Source organism: Sebastes fasciatus, chromosome 16 (genome assembly GCF_043250625.1).
Source record: "Sebastes fasciatus isolate fSebFas1 chromosome 16, fSebFas1.pri, whole genome shotgun sequence".
Taxonomy (NCBI): Eukaryota; Metazoa; Chordata; class Actinopteri; order Perciformes; family Sebastidae; genus Sebastes; species Sebastes fasciatus.
The window spans coordinates 20,005,772-20,027,454 of NC_133810.1; the positions used below are offsets into that span (position 1 = coordinate 20,005,772).

At 40.4% G+C, this 21,683-nt stretch overlaps 1 protein-coding gene across 7 annotated transcripts; it reads right to left on the reverse strand.

The window, feature by feature from the left end:
• Nucleotides 1-768: 768 nt before the first annotated feature.
• On the reverse strand, nucleotides 769-21,047 carry LOC141752661 (dixin-like). 7 transcript variants are annotated; one of them, XM_074610758.1, is made up of 20 exons: nucleotides 20,778-21,047; nucleotides 19,847-19,976; nucleotides 17,083-17,208; nucleotides 16,611-16,842; nucleotides 16,256-16,357; nucleotides 13,703-13,785; nucleotides 13,486-13,589; nucleotides 9,908-9,994; nucleotides 9,556-9,609; nucleotides 9,368-9,418; nucleotides 9,167-9,271; nucleotides 8,964-9,017; nucleotides 8,749-8,820; nucleotides 4,090-4,155; nucleotides 3,566-3,712; nucleotides 3,287-3,359; nucleotides 3,111-3,207; nucleotides 2,766-2,874; nucleotides 1,752-1,831; nucleotides 769-1,664 (listed from the first exon to the last, which is right to left on the reverse strand). In XM_074610758.1, exons 1-20 carry the CDS (start codon nucleotides 20,838-20,840, stop codon nucleotides 1,655-1,657), a joined length of 1,845 nt encoding a protein of 614 aa, XP_074466859.1. In that variant the 5' UTR covers nucleotides 20,841-21,047; the 3' UTR covers nucleotides 769-1,654. The 7 variants fall into 7 exon arrangements, with proteins under 7 accessions (XP_074466859.1, XP_074466856.1, XP_074466862.1 ...); XM_074610755.1 differs by having other exon boundaries at nucleotides 3,566-3,715; XM_074610761.1 differs by having other exon boundaries at nucleotides 3,566-3,715; nucleotides 9,911-9,994; nucleotides 13,703-13,779; nucleotides 20,778-21,046.
• Nucleotides 21,048-21,683: the final 636 nt, after the last annotated feature.

The following is a 21,683-nucleotide window of genomic DNA, read 5'->3' on the forward strand; positions in this document are numbered from 1 at the left end:
CCCAACCACCATAAAAACCGGAACATCTTTTTAAAACAAAACTCAGGCTTTATTTCAACATATCTGTCTTTCTAACATTCAACAAAGGTCATTTTTATTTGTAAAAGACCATATCCAAATTTTGTAAAATATTCAGTCAACAAAACAATTCCTAAATAACCATCTCACCAGCAAATTGTACATTTTACAGCACAGGCAGTTATGGCATTCAAACAAGCTTTATTTAAAAGTAGACTGATGCATATTTCAGTTGGCTTGTTAGTGAAGGCAAACACATTGATCTCAAATGGGAAGCTGAGTAGAGGAAAAGGTCTGTACTGATCTCATACACACGTGCACACACACTCACACACACACAAACCATAAATAGTGGGATGGTCCATTGTTCCAGGACAAAAGTGTCCTTTAAATCTCTGATGTAAAATTCACATCCACGCACCTTTTTAACAAGAGCAGAAGCATTCTCATCTCACAGGAATCTCTCTTTAAACAAATAAGAGTTATAAACTTAAAAACAAATAAAAAATAAGGACATCGTGAAAATAATTTTACACAATTGTACAAAACAATTTCATAAAGTAAACATAACAACAGTGCTGTTCATCTGCATTTCTACACGAACATTTCATGAAAATTCATTCCAGCATCATTTCTATTTCACTGACAGAAGTTCAGTTTGAGCATTTCTGTTTACATGCTAGTGAACTACAGACTGACATTTAAACCCACAACTGGATTTGGTTTCTATAGTGAAACTGAAATAAACTCTTTTTAATTTTTGCAATAGATTTTTTTTCTGTTAGGACATCTCCAGATGACTGTAACCCTCCTTATTTTTGTGTTATCTGTTATTTGTAATTAATACAACATAATAATAACAATAGAAGTTGGTATCTGGGCAGTGTGTTTGTCAGCAGCAGGTCAGAATGGCAACAAACCTTGTGCAGCACTAAAACAAAATTAACTTGTCAGATCTTTTCCTACCTCGTAACATTTCTATCATAAAAGTGGTATTTTTTTCTCACCCGGAATATATTTTTCCTATTTCTTGCTATGGTAGATTGATAATACTGTATATTCACTTTACATTCACAATTAAGACTGAAATGTACCTGGGCTAAAGAACAATAGACAATACATATTTCAAACATGTAATCTGGTAGTATCTGTTTCAAATACTTCATTGCTGCACAAGGAATGAAAAGTGATACTGAACACTTCACACTTTTTTCCAATTCCTCAATACAGCACAAACATCTGGCTTCAACTACAGGAAACAACAACACAACTGTGTTTTTAGAAACAGTTAAATCAAAGCAAATGTTTGTCTACTTTTGAGTCCAGTTTTGATAATACAGCCTGGCAATAATAAGCACATGGTGGAAATAGCTTTCCTTTGTAAGGCACTGAGTTTTACGATATTCTAGACATCAGTTACAGATTTACACCGTCTCCAGAGCGAGTAGGGCTATCAGTGTGGCTAGTACCAGCGGATCAACCCAAATCTCTTGCTAACAAGTCTTACAGTATTTTGCTAATAATCTGAATCTCAAAAGTGTCCACTTGTGCCTCGGTTGAACCGTTGTCTTGATGTGCCTCTAGGATCACAGTGACCAGGAGCAAAAACAAAGTGTCATGGCCCCTCAACTTGCTCCTATAATGGCCTAAGACACAAAACATAATGCGTTGCTTTACTTCTCACGAAGAGTCAGGAAAATAGAGAGAGAGATGCAGAATAAACATGCTGTTACCTTTCCTCACCACGGTCCTCTTCTACCCACGCAACTATTTTTCCTTCCCAGCCTGGAATGATTGCTCCATCCAGGAACACCTGCACACAGACATGAAGGATTTCATGTATAACTGACTACTCTGCTCCTATCTTCTAACCAGTTTTGTAAGAAGTACTAAGAACCTTTATTGAAGTAAAAGTAGTAATACCACATTGTAGAAATACTGTTACAAGTAAAAGTCCTGAATTCTTACATGAGTAAAAGTACAAAAGTATTAGAATCAAAATATACTTAAAGTATCAAAATTGTTGTTCATCTTTCAACTGCTCTCGTTCATCTGAGATCTGATTTTTATGATCTTATATGATATGGCATATTTGATTTGGCACAGGTTTTATGCCGGATACTTAAGGTATCAAAAGTAAAAGTACTGATTATGCAGAATGGCCCGTGTTAGAATAATATATATTATACTATTGGATTATCATTATTGATACATTACATGCATATCATCATTAATATTGCAGCTGTTGCGGCAAATTTTAAATACTTTACTGCTTGGCAGCTAAATCTACAATAATATATCATAAATTATTAGTTGATTCAAATTATTAATACAAAATAGAAATCTGTAAAGTAACTAAAGCTGTCAGATATTTGTAGTGCAGTAAAAGTACAATATTTCCGTCTGAGATGTAGCGGAGTAGAAGTACAAAGTATCAGAAAATGGAAATACTCAAGTAAAGTACAAGTACCTCAATATTGATGTACTTAGTTACATTACATCACTGCTTATAACTATACTCAGATGCCATATGTATATTGGAATGCATTTTTGCACAGATCAAGGACTATGGATTTCATCCTTCATCTTTTAGAGTGTAGCACAAAACAGGCTAGAACCTAAAGCTGGGAGTACTTACTGTCATACAGTATACATATAATATAGTTTTAGAGTTTTCATTCTGATTAATGTGCACCAAGTTTACTATTACTGCCCTAATATCTATTTATTTCTAAGCCTTCTCTTACCTCTTCTTTCACAGTGCCAAACTCAGGATCCAGGGCCTTGAAGTGGTACCTGTAGTTTCCCTCTCGATCAACAGCTGCCTTAACATCCTTTAGAGTAACCTCACCCAACCTGTACAATGTGAACAAAGCAACTCACTCTTTTGACAGCTTGTGACATTTTATAGTTTTTTTGTTTTTTTAATTTTCTACCTATGGCCGACCAGCCTAAATGTATGTGTTAGGATTATCAGCATCACTGCAGGTTGGCAACAAATGGGGACACATTTTTAAGTGAATTAAGCAAAATACTGCCACATATTTAAATGTTTCATAAAGAAAACACTCAATATAGACACACACACACACCTCTTCGGTATATTGATCATGGAAGGTGTTGGGGATTTTCCAGTGAAATAAAGGATTTTAGTGGATGCAGAAGAACCACTGTGGGATTGACAAACCTCTGTAATGAACAACAGAAACATAATTAGTAAAAGCATAAATATTCTGTATAATCAGGGGTAAATGTCTGAACAACTTACTAGTGCAAGGCCAGGTGTCAGAGTCTGACTGTTGGCCTTTGTGTCTCGGAGATTTCCCTCTTCCCTGCAGTATCTGGATAAATGTTGACAGCCTTTCATGATTTTGAATCTCTACATTTTGCCAAAAGTAACAAGAACTAATACGATTTTGACAGAATAAATCAATTTTATAGCACACTCTTTCATTGGTGCTCACTCATCAATCAATCACACAGTCAAATCTGATATTAAAGTGGCCATCTGCTCATTAAAGTCAGTGGTTTATGCTTGTGTCTGTACCCTGTGTGTATGCAGAGCATGCAGTCTGTCGATGAGTGAGACTATGCCCTGCTCCAGGGTGTCCAGTGTGTGGTGCTGCGGGTCGTGGTCTCTGAAGTTGTTCCTCAAACTCCTGAGTGAATCTCGGAGCAGCTGAACCTCCTCTGCCTGCTAACAGAGCACAAACATGAAAGTTAGAATGGGTAATCTGGTGTTCCTTGTGGTCAAATATAGTATGTAGCCTAGTCAGTTGGATTGTATTTGTTTGTTTGAGGGAGAGAAGGTCTTGTAACTTGGTGCAGTTATTTAATAGTTAATGTTTTATTATGTACATGCATGTGTAACATACGATTGAATTTCAATTTCCCACGAAAGAAAAGTTACAAAAACGTTGTCAATTATAGCTCTTAGAAAGAAAGAAAATCGGAATCAGCACAGAAAATAGCAATCGGTCCTTCTCAAAGGAGAATGCAAGCATATAGCCGTGTGATGCTTAGTTAACAAAATATAAACTAAAGAGCCTTATCAATAGAAACAGTACTTACGTCTGACGTAGAGGGAGCTGGATTTCCAGAGTGAGAATATCCATTGTTTTCTGTGCCGGTGGGAATCTGAGAAAAAGAAAAGAAAAAGTGTTATTTGTGAAATGTATATCTGGATTCATGACTGCCCGGTGCAGGCTGAATATGGAAAGGAAAACTCAACTGTTTATATTTATTATTAGGGCCCGGACACCGACAACGTCGGGCCAGCGAAGGCCCTATTGAAACTGTAAGGATTATTAGGGCCCGAGCACGAAAGTGCCAGGACCCAACGGTGTCCTGGCACGAAGTGCAAGGAACCTATTGTTTTTCTGGGGATTATTATTATTTTTCCGCTGGTAGATCGCGTTTTTGGGACCTGACTCACCAAAAGTGGAGTATGCGTCAGAACTGGTGGGAAATTCAATGTTCTGGAGTGACTGGGCTCGGGTTTCTCCAGGGGGCTCCATAGCGCCCCCTAACGTACGCAGTTTTTCCGAGAAAGTTTCTTCGATCTTCACGAAATTCAAGTATGTCATTGCTCACGCCCTCATACCTGGATTAAATGATTTTGAGATTTCTTCGGCCAACAGGAAGTCAGCCATGTTGGACTTCCTGCGTGATTTTAAGATTTACGAACGCATATTTGAAGACTTTAGGATGCACAAAAAATAATGAAACTTTACACACACATCCAAACTAGTAATTACTTTATTTTAGTGGTGAAATTTTGCTTGGGCGTGGCATGTTGGCTCTCTAGCGCCCCCTTATGTCTTTTAGATTTTGAACATACCTTTAGGTACTCGAAAACTCATGAAATTTGGCAAAATGATAGACACCTGTGAACTTTATGTAAATGTATAGCCATTAGGCTCAGTGTGTTTAGCCGGCTCTATAGCGCCCCCTAACGCGTTGAAATTTTAACTTTGTCAAAGTTGATCCGATATTCATGAAATTTGGTATGCATATCCCACTCATCATTTGAAACATATTCCTCATTGGGTTTCATTAGCCCCGCCCACCCAGAAGTCGGCCATATTGGATTTTATGTACGATTTTCCCAATTTTTGCGTTTTATTGGCCATGTACTTTAACGAACTCCTCCTACAGATTTGATCAGATCGATTTGAAATTTGGTCAGGACCATCTTAAGACCTTGAGGATGAAAAGTTATTAAAATGGTGAGTGTTCACTTAACGAGCGGACCGTGGCGTGGCGGCCATTTTGAGCCATTCGCCAGTTATTGTAACTCAACTGTACATAGTCCGATCTGCCCCAAATCTCTCAGGTATGATGGTGCTCCAGTACTGATGACATGTATATGAAAAAATATACTCATAGCCCCGCCCCAAGACGTTAGCCCCGCCCCCTTTCATATCTCATGAACCGTTTATAGTAGAGTCTTGTGGGATGTGTCATATCACTCAGCAGAGAGTGGGTTAACCCTAACTCAACTGTACATAGTTCGATCTGCCCCAAATTTCTCAGGTATGATAAGGGTCCAGTCCTGATTATATGTAAATGCAAAAATATAGTCATAGCCCCGCCCCCTACACATTAGCCCCGCCCCTTTTATAACTCATGAACCGTTTGTCGTAGAGTCTTGTGGGAGGTGTCATATCACTCAGCAGAGAGTGCCTGTTTCATTGGTGAATGTTATGCCCGCCCCCTACACATTAGCCCCGCCCCCTTTCATAACTCATGAACCGTTTGTCGTAGAGTCTTGTGGGAGGTGTCATATCACTCAGCAGAGTGCCTGTTTCATTGTTGAAGGTTATGCCCGCCCCCTACACATTAGCCCCGCCCCCTTTCATATCTCATGAACCGTTTAAAGTAGAGTCTTGTGGGAGGTGTCATATCACTCAGCAGAGAGTGCCTGTTTCATTGGTGAAAGTTATGCCCGCCCCCTACACATTAGCCACGCCCCCTTTCATAACTCATGATCCGTTTGTCGTAGAGTCTTGTGGGAGGTGTTATATCGCTCAGCAGAGAGTGCCTGTTAAGTTGGTGTTGTTATCCCCGCCCCCTACACATTAGCCACGCACCCCTTCATAACTCTTGAACCGCTTGTCGTAGAGTCTTGTGGGAGGTGTCATATCACTCAGCAGAGAGTGCCTGTTTCATTGGTGAATGTTATGCCCGCCCCCTACACGTTAGCCCCGCCCCCTTTCATAACTCATGAACCGTTTGTCGTAGAGTCTTGTGGGAGGTGTCATATCACTCAGCAGAGAGTGCCTGTTTCATTGGTGAAGGTTATGCCCGCCCCCTACACATTAGCCCCGCCCCCTTTCATATCTCATGAACCGTTTAAAGTAGAGTCTTGTGGGAGGTGTCATATCACTCAGCAGAGAGTGCCTGTTTCATTGGTGAAAGTTATGCCCGCCCCCTACACATTAGCCACGTCCCCTTTCATAACTCATGATCCGTTTGTCGTAGAGTCTTGTGGGAGGTGTTATATCGCTCAGCAGAGAGTGCCTGTTAAGTTGGTGTTGTTATCCCCGCCCCCTACACATTAGCCACGCACCCCTTCATAACTCTTGAACCGCTTGTCGTAGAGTCTTGTGGGAGGTGTCATATCACTCAGCAGAGTGCCTGTTTCATTGGTGAATGTTATGCCCGCCCCCTACACATTAGCCCCGCCCCCTTTCATAACTCATGAACCGTTTGTCGTAGAGTCTTGTGGGAGGTGTCATATCACTCAGCAGAGAGTGCCTGTTTCATTGGTGAAGGTTATGCCCGCCCCCTACACATTAGCCCCGCCCCCTTTCATATCTCATGAACCGTTTAAAGTAGAGTCTTGTGGGAGGTGTCATATCACTCAGCAGAGAGTGCCTGTTTCATTGGTGAAAGTTATGCCCGCCCCCTACACATTAGCCACGCCCCCCTTCATAACTCGTGAACCGCTTGTCGTAGAGCCTTGCGGCAGGCGTCGTGGCGCTCGTCAGAGTTTCGGTTTCACGGTGCCCGGCCGCGTCGGTCGGCGTCCCGCCAGCATCCCCGACGCGCAAGTAGGGGCGAGGGCCCGTTCATCGCTGCTTGCAGCTTTAATTCTTTTTTTTCTTTTTCACGCAAATTAATCGCCTTTTTGAGGCCTTTGCCATGTTCAAAAAGTTGCTAAACTTGGCATACTTATCAGACGCGGTGAAAAATTCAATATTTTAAGGGTCTCGGGCTTGCGTGTTGCAAAATGGCTCTCTAGCGCCCCCTAGAATATTGGAAAAATTGAGCCCCTCGCTCCAGTTTCACCTACATGTATGAAATTTGGTAGACATGTGGAGACGCACAAAAAAGCCTCTTGGAGGTATTCCCAAAACTCAACAGGAAGTCAGACATTTTGTATTTAATGTGCGATTTTCGCACGTTTTTTGCGTTTTATAGGACGTGTACTTTAACGAACTCCTCCTACAGATTTAATCAGAACAACTTGAAATTTGGTCAGGACCATCTTGAGACCTTAAGGATGAAGAGTTATTCAAATGGTGAGTTTTCACTGAACGACCTGACCGTGACGTGGCGGCCATTTTGAGCCATTCGCCATGAAACAGGAAGTTGTTGTAACTCCACTGTATATAGTCCGATCTGCCCCAAATTTCTCAGGCATGGTAAGGGTCCAGTCCTGGGGACATTTACACGTCCATATTGAGTCTCACTCCTAGCGCCCCCTACTGGCAACAGGAAATGACAAGTTTTCTATTTTAATGTACTCCTCCTAGCAGGTTGACCAGATCCACCTCAAATGTGGTCAGAAAAGCCTTAAGACCTTTATGATGCATTACTGTGAAGACTGTGAGTTTTCGTTGAATGGCGTTACCGTGGCATGGCGGCCATTTGGCGTGATTCGCCATGAAACAGGAAGTTGTTGTAACTTAAGCATACTTTGTCAAATCTGCTCAAAATTTCTCAGCCAAGATGGTGGTCCAGGCCTGATTTCATTTTCATGTCAATATATACTCATAGACCCGCCCCCTTTCATAACTCATGAACCGTTTGTTGTGGAGGGAGGTGTCATTGTACTCAGCAGGGAGTTCCTGTTTCATTGGTATTGCTATCCCCGCCCCCTACACATTAGCCACACCCCCTTTCATAACTTGTGAACCGTTTGTCGTAGAGTCTTGTGGCAGGCATCCTTGCGCTCATCAGAGTTCCGGTTTTATCGTGCCTGGCCGCGTCAGTCGGCGTCCCGCCAGTACCCCCAACGCGCGGGGAGGTGCGAGGGCCCGTTCATCGCTGCTCGCAGCTTTAATTTATTATTGATTAATATTTTAGAGCAGAAAGAGTCAGTAAAGAAACAGTACTATCTGCATGCTGTTTTTATACGCCAACTCTCTTTGCAATTCACTCTGCCAAAGATACAAGACAAAGAGATATAAACCTGCTAGATCTTAAAACTTTAATTATAACTAGTCCATGCCTCGATAGACTAGTTCATTGAATAAGTGAAGGAGGACCTCAGAGAGTGCACTTTCCTATTGCATCAAAGTATGTTTTAGTATTAATTTGCTGATAAACATTAAAGGAAAAAAAAAACGGCAGAGCAAAACGGTAAAAAGGCATTTAAAAAGTGAGTTCATGATTAACTTTTGGTCTGACATTTTCACACATAGCATTGAGCTGGACAGAAGATTTTGAGCCCAATGTAGTGTGTTTAACTTCCCTTTAAAATCTTAAAACTGGCTCAAATACCTGCTTTTTTATACTTTCTTCAAGCTTGTGTTTGAGTTGCTGCAGTAGTCTGTCCTTCTGTCCTATCTCGTTCTGCACCCAGCGAACAAAAGAGAAAAGGGTGGGGTTCATCATTTAGAAATACTTAATGAACAGACGCTGTGTAACATAAAACCAGGACGATTAAAGTTTAAGTGACAGGAAACCATTAAAAGAGAGGGAATGGAGTGCCTCACTTTGCTTTCGCCCCACAGCCTGTTACATTCCTCCAACTTCCACTGTAGCTCGGCCTGTAACACATTGTCATAGAGGAAGGGAACTTGCACTACATACTTATACCGTACATACTGAAAACTGTTTTGTAAACAATTTTTAACGTAGTGTTTTGAAGATTTTACATTCACTTTAATGAAAGGAAATAGATTAATAGATTTCCTACGTTCTGGTTGTTGAGTTCATCCTTTGTCATGCTGGCTCTGAGCAGCTCTTGCTTCATCTGCAGTATTGATGCCTCCTGAGTGCACAGTCTCTGCTGCTGGGCGTCCTGCACATTTACAAACCAACAGAAAGTCAATTCCTTAGCCAGAAACCAGAATTATATTCAACTGGGTAAATAACTGCAGATCTGGTTTTGTCTTACCTTGACTCCCTGCAGGTTTCTCGTCTCCTGCTTACAGCGCAACAGTTCCCTCTAATGCAAACAGCAAACAACACACTCTTAATTCAATATTAATCACAGTGTGCAATCCACAAGTGTATTCTCTCGGTAGACAAGTGAGAATTTTGTCCTAAAAATAGAAGAAAAGAACATATTGACAGTTTCAAAACCTTTAGCTCCTGAGCCTCCTCCATGCTCTGATCCAAACGACTGCGAATGACTACCTGGAAAGAGAGAGCAAAAAGGGTTGGATGTGTGTGTGAGAACCACAATGGACTGAGAAAGAAGGGAAACTGATACCCGTGTCACCCTCTGACACACACATAACCATGCACACACACACACACACACACAAACCCACAGTAAAGAAACAGAAATGCGATCTGTGCTGAACACAATTAGCTGGTGTAACAAAGCAAAGAAGAGTGTGGCACAGAGAAGTGAGAGAGCAGAGAAGGTCAGAAAATGAAATCAAGATTGAGTAAAAAAAAAGATGAAAAAATAAAAGGTTGAGACTCTCACTACCAGTTGCTGTTCAGCATTGCCTTGGTCCAAACTCAAAGACACATCCTGTTCATCCTCAGGCAGTGAACCATGCAGCAGCAGGGCCTTAAAAACACAAAGGGTATAACATGTGACACCAGTTTGTACTTTGGAGGGAGGTCGCTGTGTTCAGAGAGCTCTGACCAGTTAAAGTGGTAGCTGGTAGGTTGTCTGATGCATAATAAGCACAGCATTCAAATAACCTAAAAATATTGTGTTATAAATGTTCCAGTATCCCACCAGATGCCAACCACCTCTGCACTGGTGCTGCAACCAACCATAGACTGTATATAAAGATGGACAACATAACAGCTTCCCAAAGAAGCCAAAACGTCTTGATCGACCACTTGTGGCTGGCTGCAGTATAGGCCATAAGTTTGACATGAGCCAAACTAAAAAGTCAAAGTACAGTACATGTCAAATAAAATTTGTCCCAAAGATGTTTTTTGTTATTCTAGGTAGTTCTTATCACGCTGATGTATGTTCAAGTGTTAATTTTTCTGATAAGATTGGTTTTAATTAGTTATTTGATGCTATAAAAAGGGGGTGAGACGTCATGATTGGAAGCTGTGACTGACAGCTGAGTAGTCAAGGAGCCGGAGGCTGTAACTTTAATTTCCCATAACCATCACGAGTCTGTGTAATAGAACATGTGTCAATTTGATCATAAATGTAGTTATAGAGATATTATGGTGAGTTGTTGTGTTTTTCTAGCCAAACAGCTAGCGTGGGTGGGGCATCGATACCGCTGCTCGGCCACCCGATCACTACTGCGCAGACTCTGGCTCCAAATGACGTTAAAATCTCAAGATGGCAGCTCCCGTATCCGGAATATTTTGACTTCACTTTTGTACAGTGGGAGGAAGTGGAGACGCGTCGTCCATCTATATACATACTGTATATCCAGGGTCTGAAATTAGCAACCGCCACCTGCCAAATGCGGATAAATTGTTGGCAGTGGCGGGTAAAATCGTCAGGCCATCAACCACTTTGGCAGGAAGGGAAAACGCTAGAGATGGGAATAGAGAACGGGTTCCTAGTTGTCCTTGGCATCTCATGCCCCCGTGACTTTTGTTTCCTCTGTATTGATGCTTTCGTTACGCATGCACAATGACGCATACACACTCTTTATCATGTTTCAGTTTGTTTGGGACCGGAGACACGGTTGAGAAAAAAAAAGCGCTCAACAGCGTGGCGCTACTAAACCTGAGGGGGCGCACCCTATTTTTTCCCTGATAATGCTACACTGTGAAGAACAAAACCATGTGGAAATCAACAGGAGGAGAGTTAGTGACGTTACTTGTTGGCAGCCGGTGAGCAGCAGTCCTGCTTGGCTAAATAATGGAGCTACTAACGTTAACAGAGGTGCCATTGAGTTATTATTATGAGGTGTTCAAAATCCAGTTGTTTGAAGATGTTTTCACAGCAACATAAAATAGATATTAGAGAGGGAATTATGACCTGTTTATCTTCCTAACACTAGCTCTAAGCAGCTTGCCAAGATTTGTTTAATCAGAGCAAATATTTAAATAATCATAATCATTTGAATTGTCTGTTTTTATGCAAACAACCACTATAGATTACAATTACAAAGTACAGTACAGTACTGTGTACAGTACCCTCCCACCCCTGAAAAATAGAACTTTCCCAGAAGCTATAGTGTAATTCGAACACTGTAAGTTACCATATAATGTTTTTTGTGTAAAATATATCAAATATTGAATGACATCAGATCTAACATGTTATTCCTTCATTTAGCGCAGAGATTTCAGAAATGGCAGATACAATTTTTGAGTGGCAGACAAAAACAATACTTGCCTGCGACAGTGGCAGGCAGTGAAAAAAGTTAATTTCAGACCCTGCATATATCTCTATATATCTCTCATATATATATATATATATATATATATATATATATATATATATATATATATATATATATATATATATATATATATCTCTCTCTCTATATATATATATATATATATATATATACACAGTATATTATACATACTATATATATATATATATATAAACTGGAAAAACAAAGTTCGGAAACTTGTGTTTGATGGACTATTTCTTTGTTGTTCAAATGCTAATGGTCATTGTATTTTACATCGTTGGAAAGCCTGTTTATTTACCTTCGCAATGATGTCCAACTTGTAAGGATCATGCATTTGTGGGATGAGCAGCACAGCTGATTATGTGGGTAGTGCCCAAGAAAAATTTGCCAAAATGCTCCGTCAATGGTAAACAGTGTATTCTCCAGTTGGTATTGACGCTTGTTTTGAGTTGTTTGGTGGATTGGATGATTGAACTCTCTTTCAGTAACAAGGAACAAACAAGAAATATTGGCAATTTTACACTTTATTCATTTAATACACCGTCAGGAGCCTCAGTAGCAGTGGAAGATCCATACGCAGCCACAACAGTCTGGCACCTCCTCCTCATGCTGGTCACCAACCTGGTCACACGTTGCTGTGGGATGGCGTTCCATTCCTCAACCAGGATTCGTTGCAGGTCAGCCAACGAGGTTGTGTCGGTCACTCTAGCACGTACAGCACGCCCAAGCTGATCCTACAAGTGTTGAATTGGGTTGAGGTGTGGACTCTTGGCAGGCCATTCCATTTTCTCTACTCCCACATTGTGGAGGTAGTCTGTGATAACCCTGGCTCTGTGGGGGTGAGCGTTGTCATCTTGGAGGATGAAGGTAGGTCCCAGATTGTGGAGATATGGGATCGCCACTGGCTGCAGAATCTCATCCCGATATCTCACTGCATTGAGATGGCCTTCAATGATGACAAGCCTTGTTTTGCCAGTGAGGGAGATGCTACCCCACACCATGACACTGCCCCCACCAAAAGCTGTTACTCCATCAGTTCAACAATCAGCATAGCGTTCTCCACATCGCCTTCATACTTTGACCCTGCCATCCAACTTTCGCAGACAGAACCTGGACTCATCACTGAACATGACATTCCCCCACATGTTCAGGTTCCATTGTCTGTGTTGTCGACACCAGCGCAAACGGGCCTGACGGTGAAGGGCAGTCATTGCAGGCTTCCTTGTAGCCTTATGAGAATACACTGTTTACCATTGACAGAGCATTTTGGCAAACTTTTCTTGGGCGCTACCCACATAATCAGCTGTGCTGCTCATCCCACAAATGCATGATCCTGACAAGTTGGACATCATTGCGAAGGTAAATAAACAGGCTTTCCAACAATGTAAAATACAATGCCAATTAGCAATGTAACAACAGAGAAATAATCGACCAAACACAAGTTTCCGAACTTTGTTTTTCCAGTATATATATATATATATATATATATATATATATATATATATATATATAGTATACATACTATGAGCAAAATTAGGTCAGTAAATGATTCCTAATGTCAGTATTTGTACTGTGTATTTACAGGCTTACATCCAATATCTAAAAAGAAAATATGAGAAAAGACAGAATATGCACTCAGCACTGAAAACTCAATATGGAAGTGAACATAAAGATTGAAAAACAAAACAACAACAATCTGTCAACATGTATGTACCTGTAAAGCAGACACCATTTTACGTGTCTCCTGCACCTCCTCCTCCAAAGCTTCACTGAGAGAACCCTCCAACGCCGTCTCCGCAACAACACGAGATGACTCAGCTACACGCACACAGACATACATGCACATAACACAGTGTTATCACATGTCCAACGATAGATCTTGAGGTTTCCTAATCAAATGGCATGCGGGTTTGTGGCGGGACAGAACTCACCACTGCTCTCCAGTTGTTGGCGATCTTCTAGGTGGCTGCTGGGTGGAGCTCTTGGAGATGATAGTGGACTGACGGAGCTGAAACTCAAGGAGGACAAAATACTGATTAATCAATTTACTCCTGAGAAGCATGGGGGTGCGCGCATGTAAACACTTAATTACACGCAATGTAAATATAGTATACTATGTGCTACTACATACTACTTTGACCTGGCTGGGTGACATCTCAATTTGTTGTAATATAATATATTATTATTATATATATTCTGCTTGTGCCTTTTCAGTCATATTGTATACTAGATATTATATCCTGTTTATATTTATTGTATTGTGTGATGACTGATTAAAATACTACCACTACTGCTATATCTGTAGTAATATTGTATATAAATTTGTAAGTAATAAAACTGTCAAGCTGAATACATGTCCCACTGAAGCCCTGTCTGTGCTCTCCTTAGTGACAGGAAACGAAGACATCACCGAAATCAAAATGACAGACATATTAATAGAAACTGTTAAACATACACTGTCTCTTTCTTATTGTTGAAATTCTGACTCATATTTGGGCAGAGGGCTTGTAAGAAAGGAGAGGAAGTTACACATATTTTCAAGAATCCAAACTTGCCAATTCTTGTGTGCTTTCGCAAATCAAAGCACTTACAAATTGCATGGTGCATACAGACACTACTCTTAATTTACAGTCTGTTTTCACATTGCATTGTAGCACTGTAGAATTGTTATAGTTACGGTAAAAGAAGCATAAACGCACACACACTTGCACAGGAATCCATACCCACAGCGTCTGGTCTTACCATTTAATCTGCGTCCCCCCCATAGCGGGCTACAAGTATTCATAATACTTCCAAGGAGCCTAAGTTCCACCCTGCATGTGGGTCTCTGGCATCAGCATCTTAACAAACTCATGACTTCTTCAGAATCACTGTGTGATTCTCCTCACTCTCACAAACCCCGCCCCTCGCCCTCCAGCTAGCTGTCATGGCAAACAATGCAGCAGACACTGTTGAGCATCTCTCACTTAATTAAGCTACATACTGTATGTGATGGCAGGTTCCAGTTGTTACGGCTCTGTTGAATCTCTGCCTCTCCAAACAAAATCGCATCGTCATTCTACCAATAATCAATGCATGCACTTCTCTTTCTATCATTATAAACAGACACAGACGCCTAAAACACACACAAAATATGAGGGTAAAAAGAGCACCACAGTGTCTAACTACACATGTGACTGAAGAAGATAAAGACTAGTTGTTTCTCTTTTTATATCATCTGCCTGTGGTTTGCATGGATGTCTATGAAATACCACACACACGGCAGGGTGAAGTTTGGACTACTAAAGTCATATGCTCTGTCAGGCAGTGAGACAAACACACACATACGCACACACAAATAAACCAAAGAATGAAGTCTACTGTTTCCAAGGTGTAGAAAAGTAGGTGTTGAAGATGCAAAATAACAGAGAACTGCCGGCACTTTTGAACTGTGCAGTATAAATAGCAACAAAGTGGAGTCTGTTTTTTCCCAGAGTTGCAGTCTGGTGTAAAAATACATAGAGCAAAATAGGCCAGCAATGCCAACACGCCTTTAGTAATGTTTTAGTTTTTACAATTTCTTTAGCCTATCATCACAGCCCTGCATAATTCAAAATGACACAGCCTCACAGCATGATCCAGCCCATACAAATGCTTTTTGACTTTATATACGTGAATCAGAAAATGAGGATTATCCTTCAGCAAATAGGTTTCTAATTTTACATGTTTCAATTGAGAGCGCTAAGAGACCAGCTATGTACTTTTCCTCTGACGATATTATGTTCACCTGAATCAAATCTGCCTTTTACAGGGACACAAAAACAACAGATTAATGTATGCATGTATGCTGTCTATCTCACAGTTAAAGGTACAGTGTGTAGGATTTGGTAGCATGCAGATTGCAACCAACTGAATACCCCTCTGCTCACTCCTCACTTTCCAAGACAGCAGTAATGTGAGCCAGGGAGTGCAAAACTGTGGTAAAACTGCGTAGCAAAGCCATTGGCCTCGTTCTTTAGGAGCAACGGAAGTCAGACGGTGGCTGGCAGTACCACAGTTTTGCACTCTGTGGCTCCGGTTACCGCAGTTTTACAAGCGTGTCAGAGAACTACGGTGGTCTTCAGGTAATGTAAAAACATGAAAGGCTCTCTCTAGAGCCAGTGTTTGGTTTGTCCGTTCTGGGCTACAGTAGAAACTTGGCGAAGCAACATGGTGGACTCCGTTAAGAGGACCCGCTCCCTATGTAGATATGAAGGGCTCATTCTAAGCTAATGAAAACACAATAGTTTCAGGTGATTATACACTAATGAAAACATAGTTATGAATATTATATTCCATTTCTGCTAATAGATCTCCCAAAATGCTAAACACAGTTCCTTTAAGGCAATGTACAGTAAGAGCATTTGCTATAAACCATTTAAAATTGCAACTACTAAATGCGATGATTCCCATGCATGGCTGTTTTATTATTTTGAGAAACTTGAGTTTATGTAAAAGCAGATTACCTGCTAGGCTCGGGATTGTCCGGCTCATCCGGAGGTCCTCTTTCATACTGCTTAACCAGTGCACGAACACACACATTCTTTTCCACATCCAACCCCCAGCCACTAAAAGATGACAGACAAAGCAGAGGTTATTTATTGATAAATAAGAACTGTCACAGTTTTGATAACAAGTGTATAGAGACGAGCCGTATTTCAGCAGTTGTGAGGATGGTATTTTGCTGATCTGTTTGTCCACCAGACGACAGCAAAGACTACATCTAAGAAATGACTGCTGTGGCAGAAAACATTTGGATATCACAGAAAGACATTGACAGGGGTTTGTGTCTATGTTTAATGATTATTGGTGGCAGCATACCTGTGGATACGTGTGGCACGTGAAGGCTGCGAGGCATCAAGTCGTGCTGATGCCAGTGCGGCAGCGGCACCTTGTGCTAGTGCAACAGTGGAGAGAGGGTTGTGGCTGGCAGAGCCTCTCGTCAAACTCCTCCCACTTCCAGAAGCAGCCCTGTGATTGGCTGAGGGTTTGAAGTGGGCAGCCAGCGCCAGTATTATCCTCATTACAGATTTCAGATTACCATCGACAATGTCTGCGGACAGAAAGGGAACGTATGTCCCTCAGTAATGACCTATACATGTACAGTATCTGCAACATATGGTATTAACATGGGATTGCAGCTTTATAACAGAGAACATTTTTATTTTTTAAAGATAGCACCGACTATGCGGTGAAACAAAGTTTCACAAAGCACATGATATGTATGTGTAGGAACACCAGCTCTCGAAATGAAGAGAAAGAGCGAGAAAACACTGAATTTTCTGGGATTTACCTCTTGCGGATATGTGTGGCATGCGTATGTGTCTGGAGGAAATGAACTGCAGGACTTGCTCCACATTCTTCCTGCTCTCCTCTTTGTTTTGTGGAGTAACATACACCCCTTCCAGCGTTTCCCCTGCTGCCAATGTGAATGAATTTGGGGAGAGAGAAAGAAAAGAGAATTTTTAAAAATTGATGATGCACCTAGAGGTTAGGAATTTCCATCAGCAGCAAATGAGCATGACTACAGTACAGTTCAGGTATAAATTAAACTATTTAAACATTTTTGGAGCAGTAATTTATTATTATTTCACAAATGTCAGTTAGTGAGTGTGTATACAGGTATGTGTGAGAGTGTGTTACAGATATAATTTCATAGTCGGTACCACTGCACAGTGTTTATCTTAAACCTGACAAATCTCAATTTGTTGTAATATAATTCTGCTTGTGCCTTTTCAGTCATATTGTATACTAGATATTATATCCTGTTTATGTTTATTGTATTGTGTGATGACTGAATAAAATACTACCACTACTACTATATCTGTAGAAATATAGTATATAAATTTGTAAGTAATAAAACTGTCAAGCTGAATACATGTCCCACTGAAGCCCTGTCTGTGCTCTCCTTAGTGACAGGAAACAAAGACATCACCAAAATCAAAATGACAGACATATTAATAGAAACTGTTAAACATACACTGTCTCTTTCTTATTGTTGAAATTCTGACTCATATTTGGGCAGAGCGCTTGTAAGAAAGGAGAGGAAGTTACACATATTTTCAAGAATCCAAACTTGCCAATTCTTGTGTGCTTTCACAAATCAAAGCACTTACAAATTGCATGGTGCATACAGACACTACTCTTAATTTACAGTCTCTTTTCACATTGCATTGTAGCACTGTAGAATTGTTGGTTCTGGTTTGCAGTTCTAATTTTTTTTTTTAAACCAAGAATGGTGGAACAATATAATTGCTCCAAAAAACACACATTTACTGTGGAATTATCAACTAATACTGCAGCATTGCACAATAATGTAGCATCAAAAACTGACCAGAATAAGTTTGTGGTTCTCTTTGAAATGTGAACTGACTATGGTGGATCATTGGTAAATGAATTCAAAATATTTGCTCACTGCAGGAATGAAAGGGTTTAGGCCTCACTAAACATTTTTATACTAATCTTTACAATATTTAAATCTAAATTATTGCATTTAACAAGAAGAGAGAAGATATTATTTACTGTATGTTTACAGAATTAGATGAACAAAGTTTCTCTATTGTTCACACTTTCATTTTCAGTTATGATTACAATTATTTCTTACAGTGGATTACCACAGACTGTGAACTTCAAAGAATCTTTGAAAAAGTGGAAATCACACCCATATGTATACTGTACATAAAGCACACCAACAGACAAACAAGCTCTATGATGGCAGGTGTAGTTCATCCAACACACAAGCGTGATAAAAACATCCACAAACAATTCACAACTTGTACATAAAAACAGTACAGAGGAGGAGGCGATTTAAATATCCTCTTTCTCCAAAGAGAAAGGTACTATATTTTCACAATCCAGACTCTCACACCTAGAGGTCTGAATCAAGAGTATGAGATCAAACATTTTCTTTAAAACAAATAATGGTGGTTGTAATATGATGTCTCTTCCTAAATATACAGTTAAATTTTTTTATATTCTGACATGAAAAAATGTTATACAACAGGTGTGTCATTTTTCCATATTGGGATTTGATATAGATAACTTACAGGGTGTTTTAAACCCAATTATTGTACATGTATTAAATATTTCTTCTTTCCCGTTTCCTCTACCTTAATGTGATGTAATATTATTGAACGTAGGTGATGGATTTTCTGATATATGTGATGAACAGTAAGACATAATGTTTATAAATAACATGTTTGATATTTAGAAGTATGATATTTAGAAATATGGCTTTTGTATTACTGTTTTTATGTACTTTGTCGAATTGGGAATTGTTTGTGGATGTTTTTATGATGCTGGTGTTTAGGATGAACTACACCTGCCATCATAGAGCTTGTTTGCCTGTTGGCGTGCTTTATAAATAAAGTTTGGTTTCCACTTTTTCAAACACTCTGACCTGATGAAGATCTAAGCAGGATCGAAATGTAGTCATTAAAAACATTGTGGCATGGAGTTGTGTGCGGGCGTTAGCTTTTTCTTTACTGACACTGTTATGATAGCCTTGCACATACGTGATGTGCATATAATTTATCTTCTTAAACTTCAAAGAATCTGACATGCTGTGACTAATCAAGTCACAAGTTGTAGTATCCTGTTTCACGCTACTGCAAATTCTGGGATTGCTTGTATTGTATGTATACATAACATTTCTTAATAAAAATACTATTACATTAGTAATTTCACATATTGATGTGCATGCACACACCTGGGACATTTTTTTTTTTTTGCAAAATCTTAAAAAAACTGTGAAATTTAAGGTCATTTTTCTTTTTTCATTAGAGAAGTAATTCAAAAGGAAAACCCCCTCAGGTAGCTCTCACTGAAAGTCAAAACATTGCCAATAATAAGCATGTAAATAAGGGCTTACTGGTTAGCCAGTTGTGCAAGTACAAACTGGTGACAAATACAAAATGTTTCAACTATGCACCCATAGATAACCTAATTCATTTATTTAGAAACAGTTTCATCTCCTGACACCAACATGTTTTTCCTTATTCTTCCTCCAGCATTACTACACCACATTTGTGTGTGTAAATGTGCATTAGCGTATTTACCAACTATGTCGATGAGCTGTGTGAGCACCACTCCATCCTGCAGATCATGCCTGAGGTTTGTGATAGGCGTCAGGCCTGGTTTCCTCTTCAGCTGAGAGTTCACCCAGGAAACATAGGCTGCCAGCTGCTGCTGCAATTCATCAATCAGATACACACAAATTACACACAAATCCAATAAACCACAGAGGAGCACATGCACTGACACACAGCTTAGAGTGGGGGCCAGAAGAGGCTGAGACCATGGCATAACAAATGAGTCCCTTTGTTTATTATGTTGGGACAGGAGAGAGGGGGGGGGGGGCAGGGGCAGTCTATTGTCCCACTGCCCATTAAATGTTAGGGAAGGTCAATCATATAATCTCGTGTTCAGCCCAGAGCTCCATGGTTCAGCCCAGAGCTCCATGGTTCAGCCCAGAGCTCCATGGTTCAGCCCAGAGCTCCTGCCTTTCACACGGTGACTCCACCTTTACCGGTCTTGTTCAGTCACGTGACAGACTGTCGTCCCGGGATACAATAAAGAACGCAGCCCATGTTGAACACAACAGAGAACAATGTGCTGCTAACCCAGGACTTCTGGTTAGTTTATAGCTTTATAAGACTTAATAAAGCTACTTGGTCATCTTATTTACCGACAAACTTTACACTTAACGCTATTGCTGCCTTTTACTCCAGCTACCTGACTAACTAAATAGCTTTTTTGTCCCAACTAAGCTAAGACACACATTAATGTCAACATGAAGTCAGTTGGACAAACTGCAGAAGTGTCTACATTAAATTATGGCACTTTGTTGTTTGGTTGTCTAAAGTTAACGTTAGCTAGATGTTTAGCAAATGTAAGTGGCTTCCGCTTGCTAAATGATGGCTAACCTAACGTAACACACATCAGCATTAGATGAGTAGTAACGTTAACGCTGCAGTAGGTAAACGTTACCTCATTGAAGCAGCCGTGAAGAACCTCATCCAGCAAACTTCCTCTAGAGAGTGAGGCGATCATCTTTGAACTCTAAACCCATTGAAGCTAACTGAGCAGGCTAGCTTCACTGACTCTGAAACAGCGGACAGACCCCCGTTACTACCGTTACTAGCTGCTGCTGTGCTCCAGCTAACGTCAACAAACCGAGACAATTGACGGATCGGAGGAGACGGCTACCGTTAGACCGTTACTCTGCCGGCGACAAGTCAATGTACCACAGTGACATACAAGACTTCCGGTTACAGGTTTCAGAATAAAACTGCATTTGACGAACACTTCCGGAATTCACTGTGAGTTAAACCTGCAGCAGACAGAATGTTTTTGGCATCATTGGGCAAAAAATCCATAATAATCTTTCAGCATATTGTAATTCAAGTGTTCTGAGAGATAACTAAACTTCTGCACCTCCTCATGGCTCTGTTTTCAGGCTTTAAAACATCTAGACCGTGACAGGAGACTTTGGCCAATCACATTTCCTCAACTGATCTCAACATGGCTGACGGGTCACAAACTTTCTCATTTTACAGCTAAACAATACACTACAAGATGTTTCTGAAAACATTTGAGGGGAGAAATAGGCATTACAGTAACATAATACTGATTAATATTTGATCAGCGCTGCGTAGTTTGACCGTTTGATTGGAGTTTGTGAGTGATTGACAGCTGCTCAGAGAAGGCAGGCTCCAGCTCGGCTCTGATTGGTTGTTTTTCCTCTGTGAAATCTTGCAGATGCCATTAGGAGCACCGGAGGACACCGAGGCACATGATTTTTTTCAGATTAACTGTCTCACTACTGTCAGGATATAGTTCTATAAAAATAACTTTTTTAAATCATATTTGCTCCATTTCTACCCACTGCAAGTT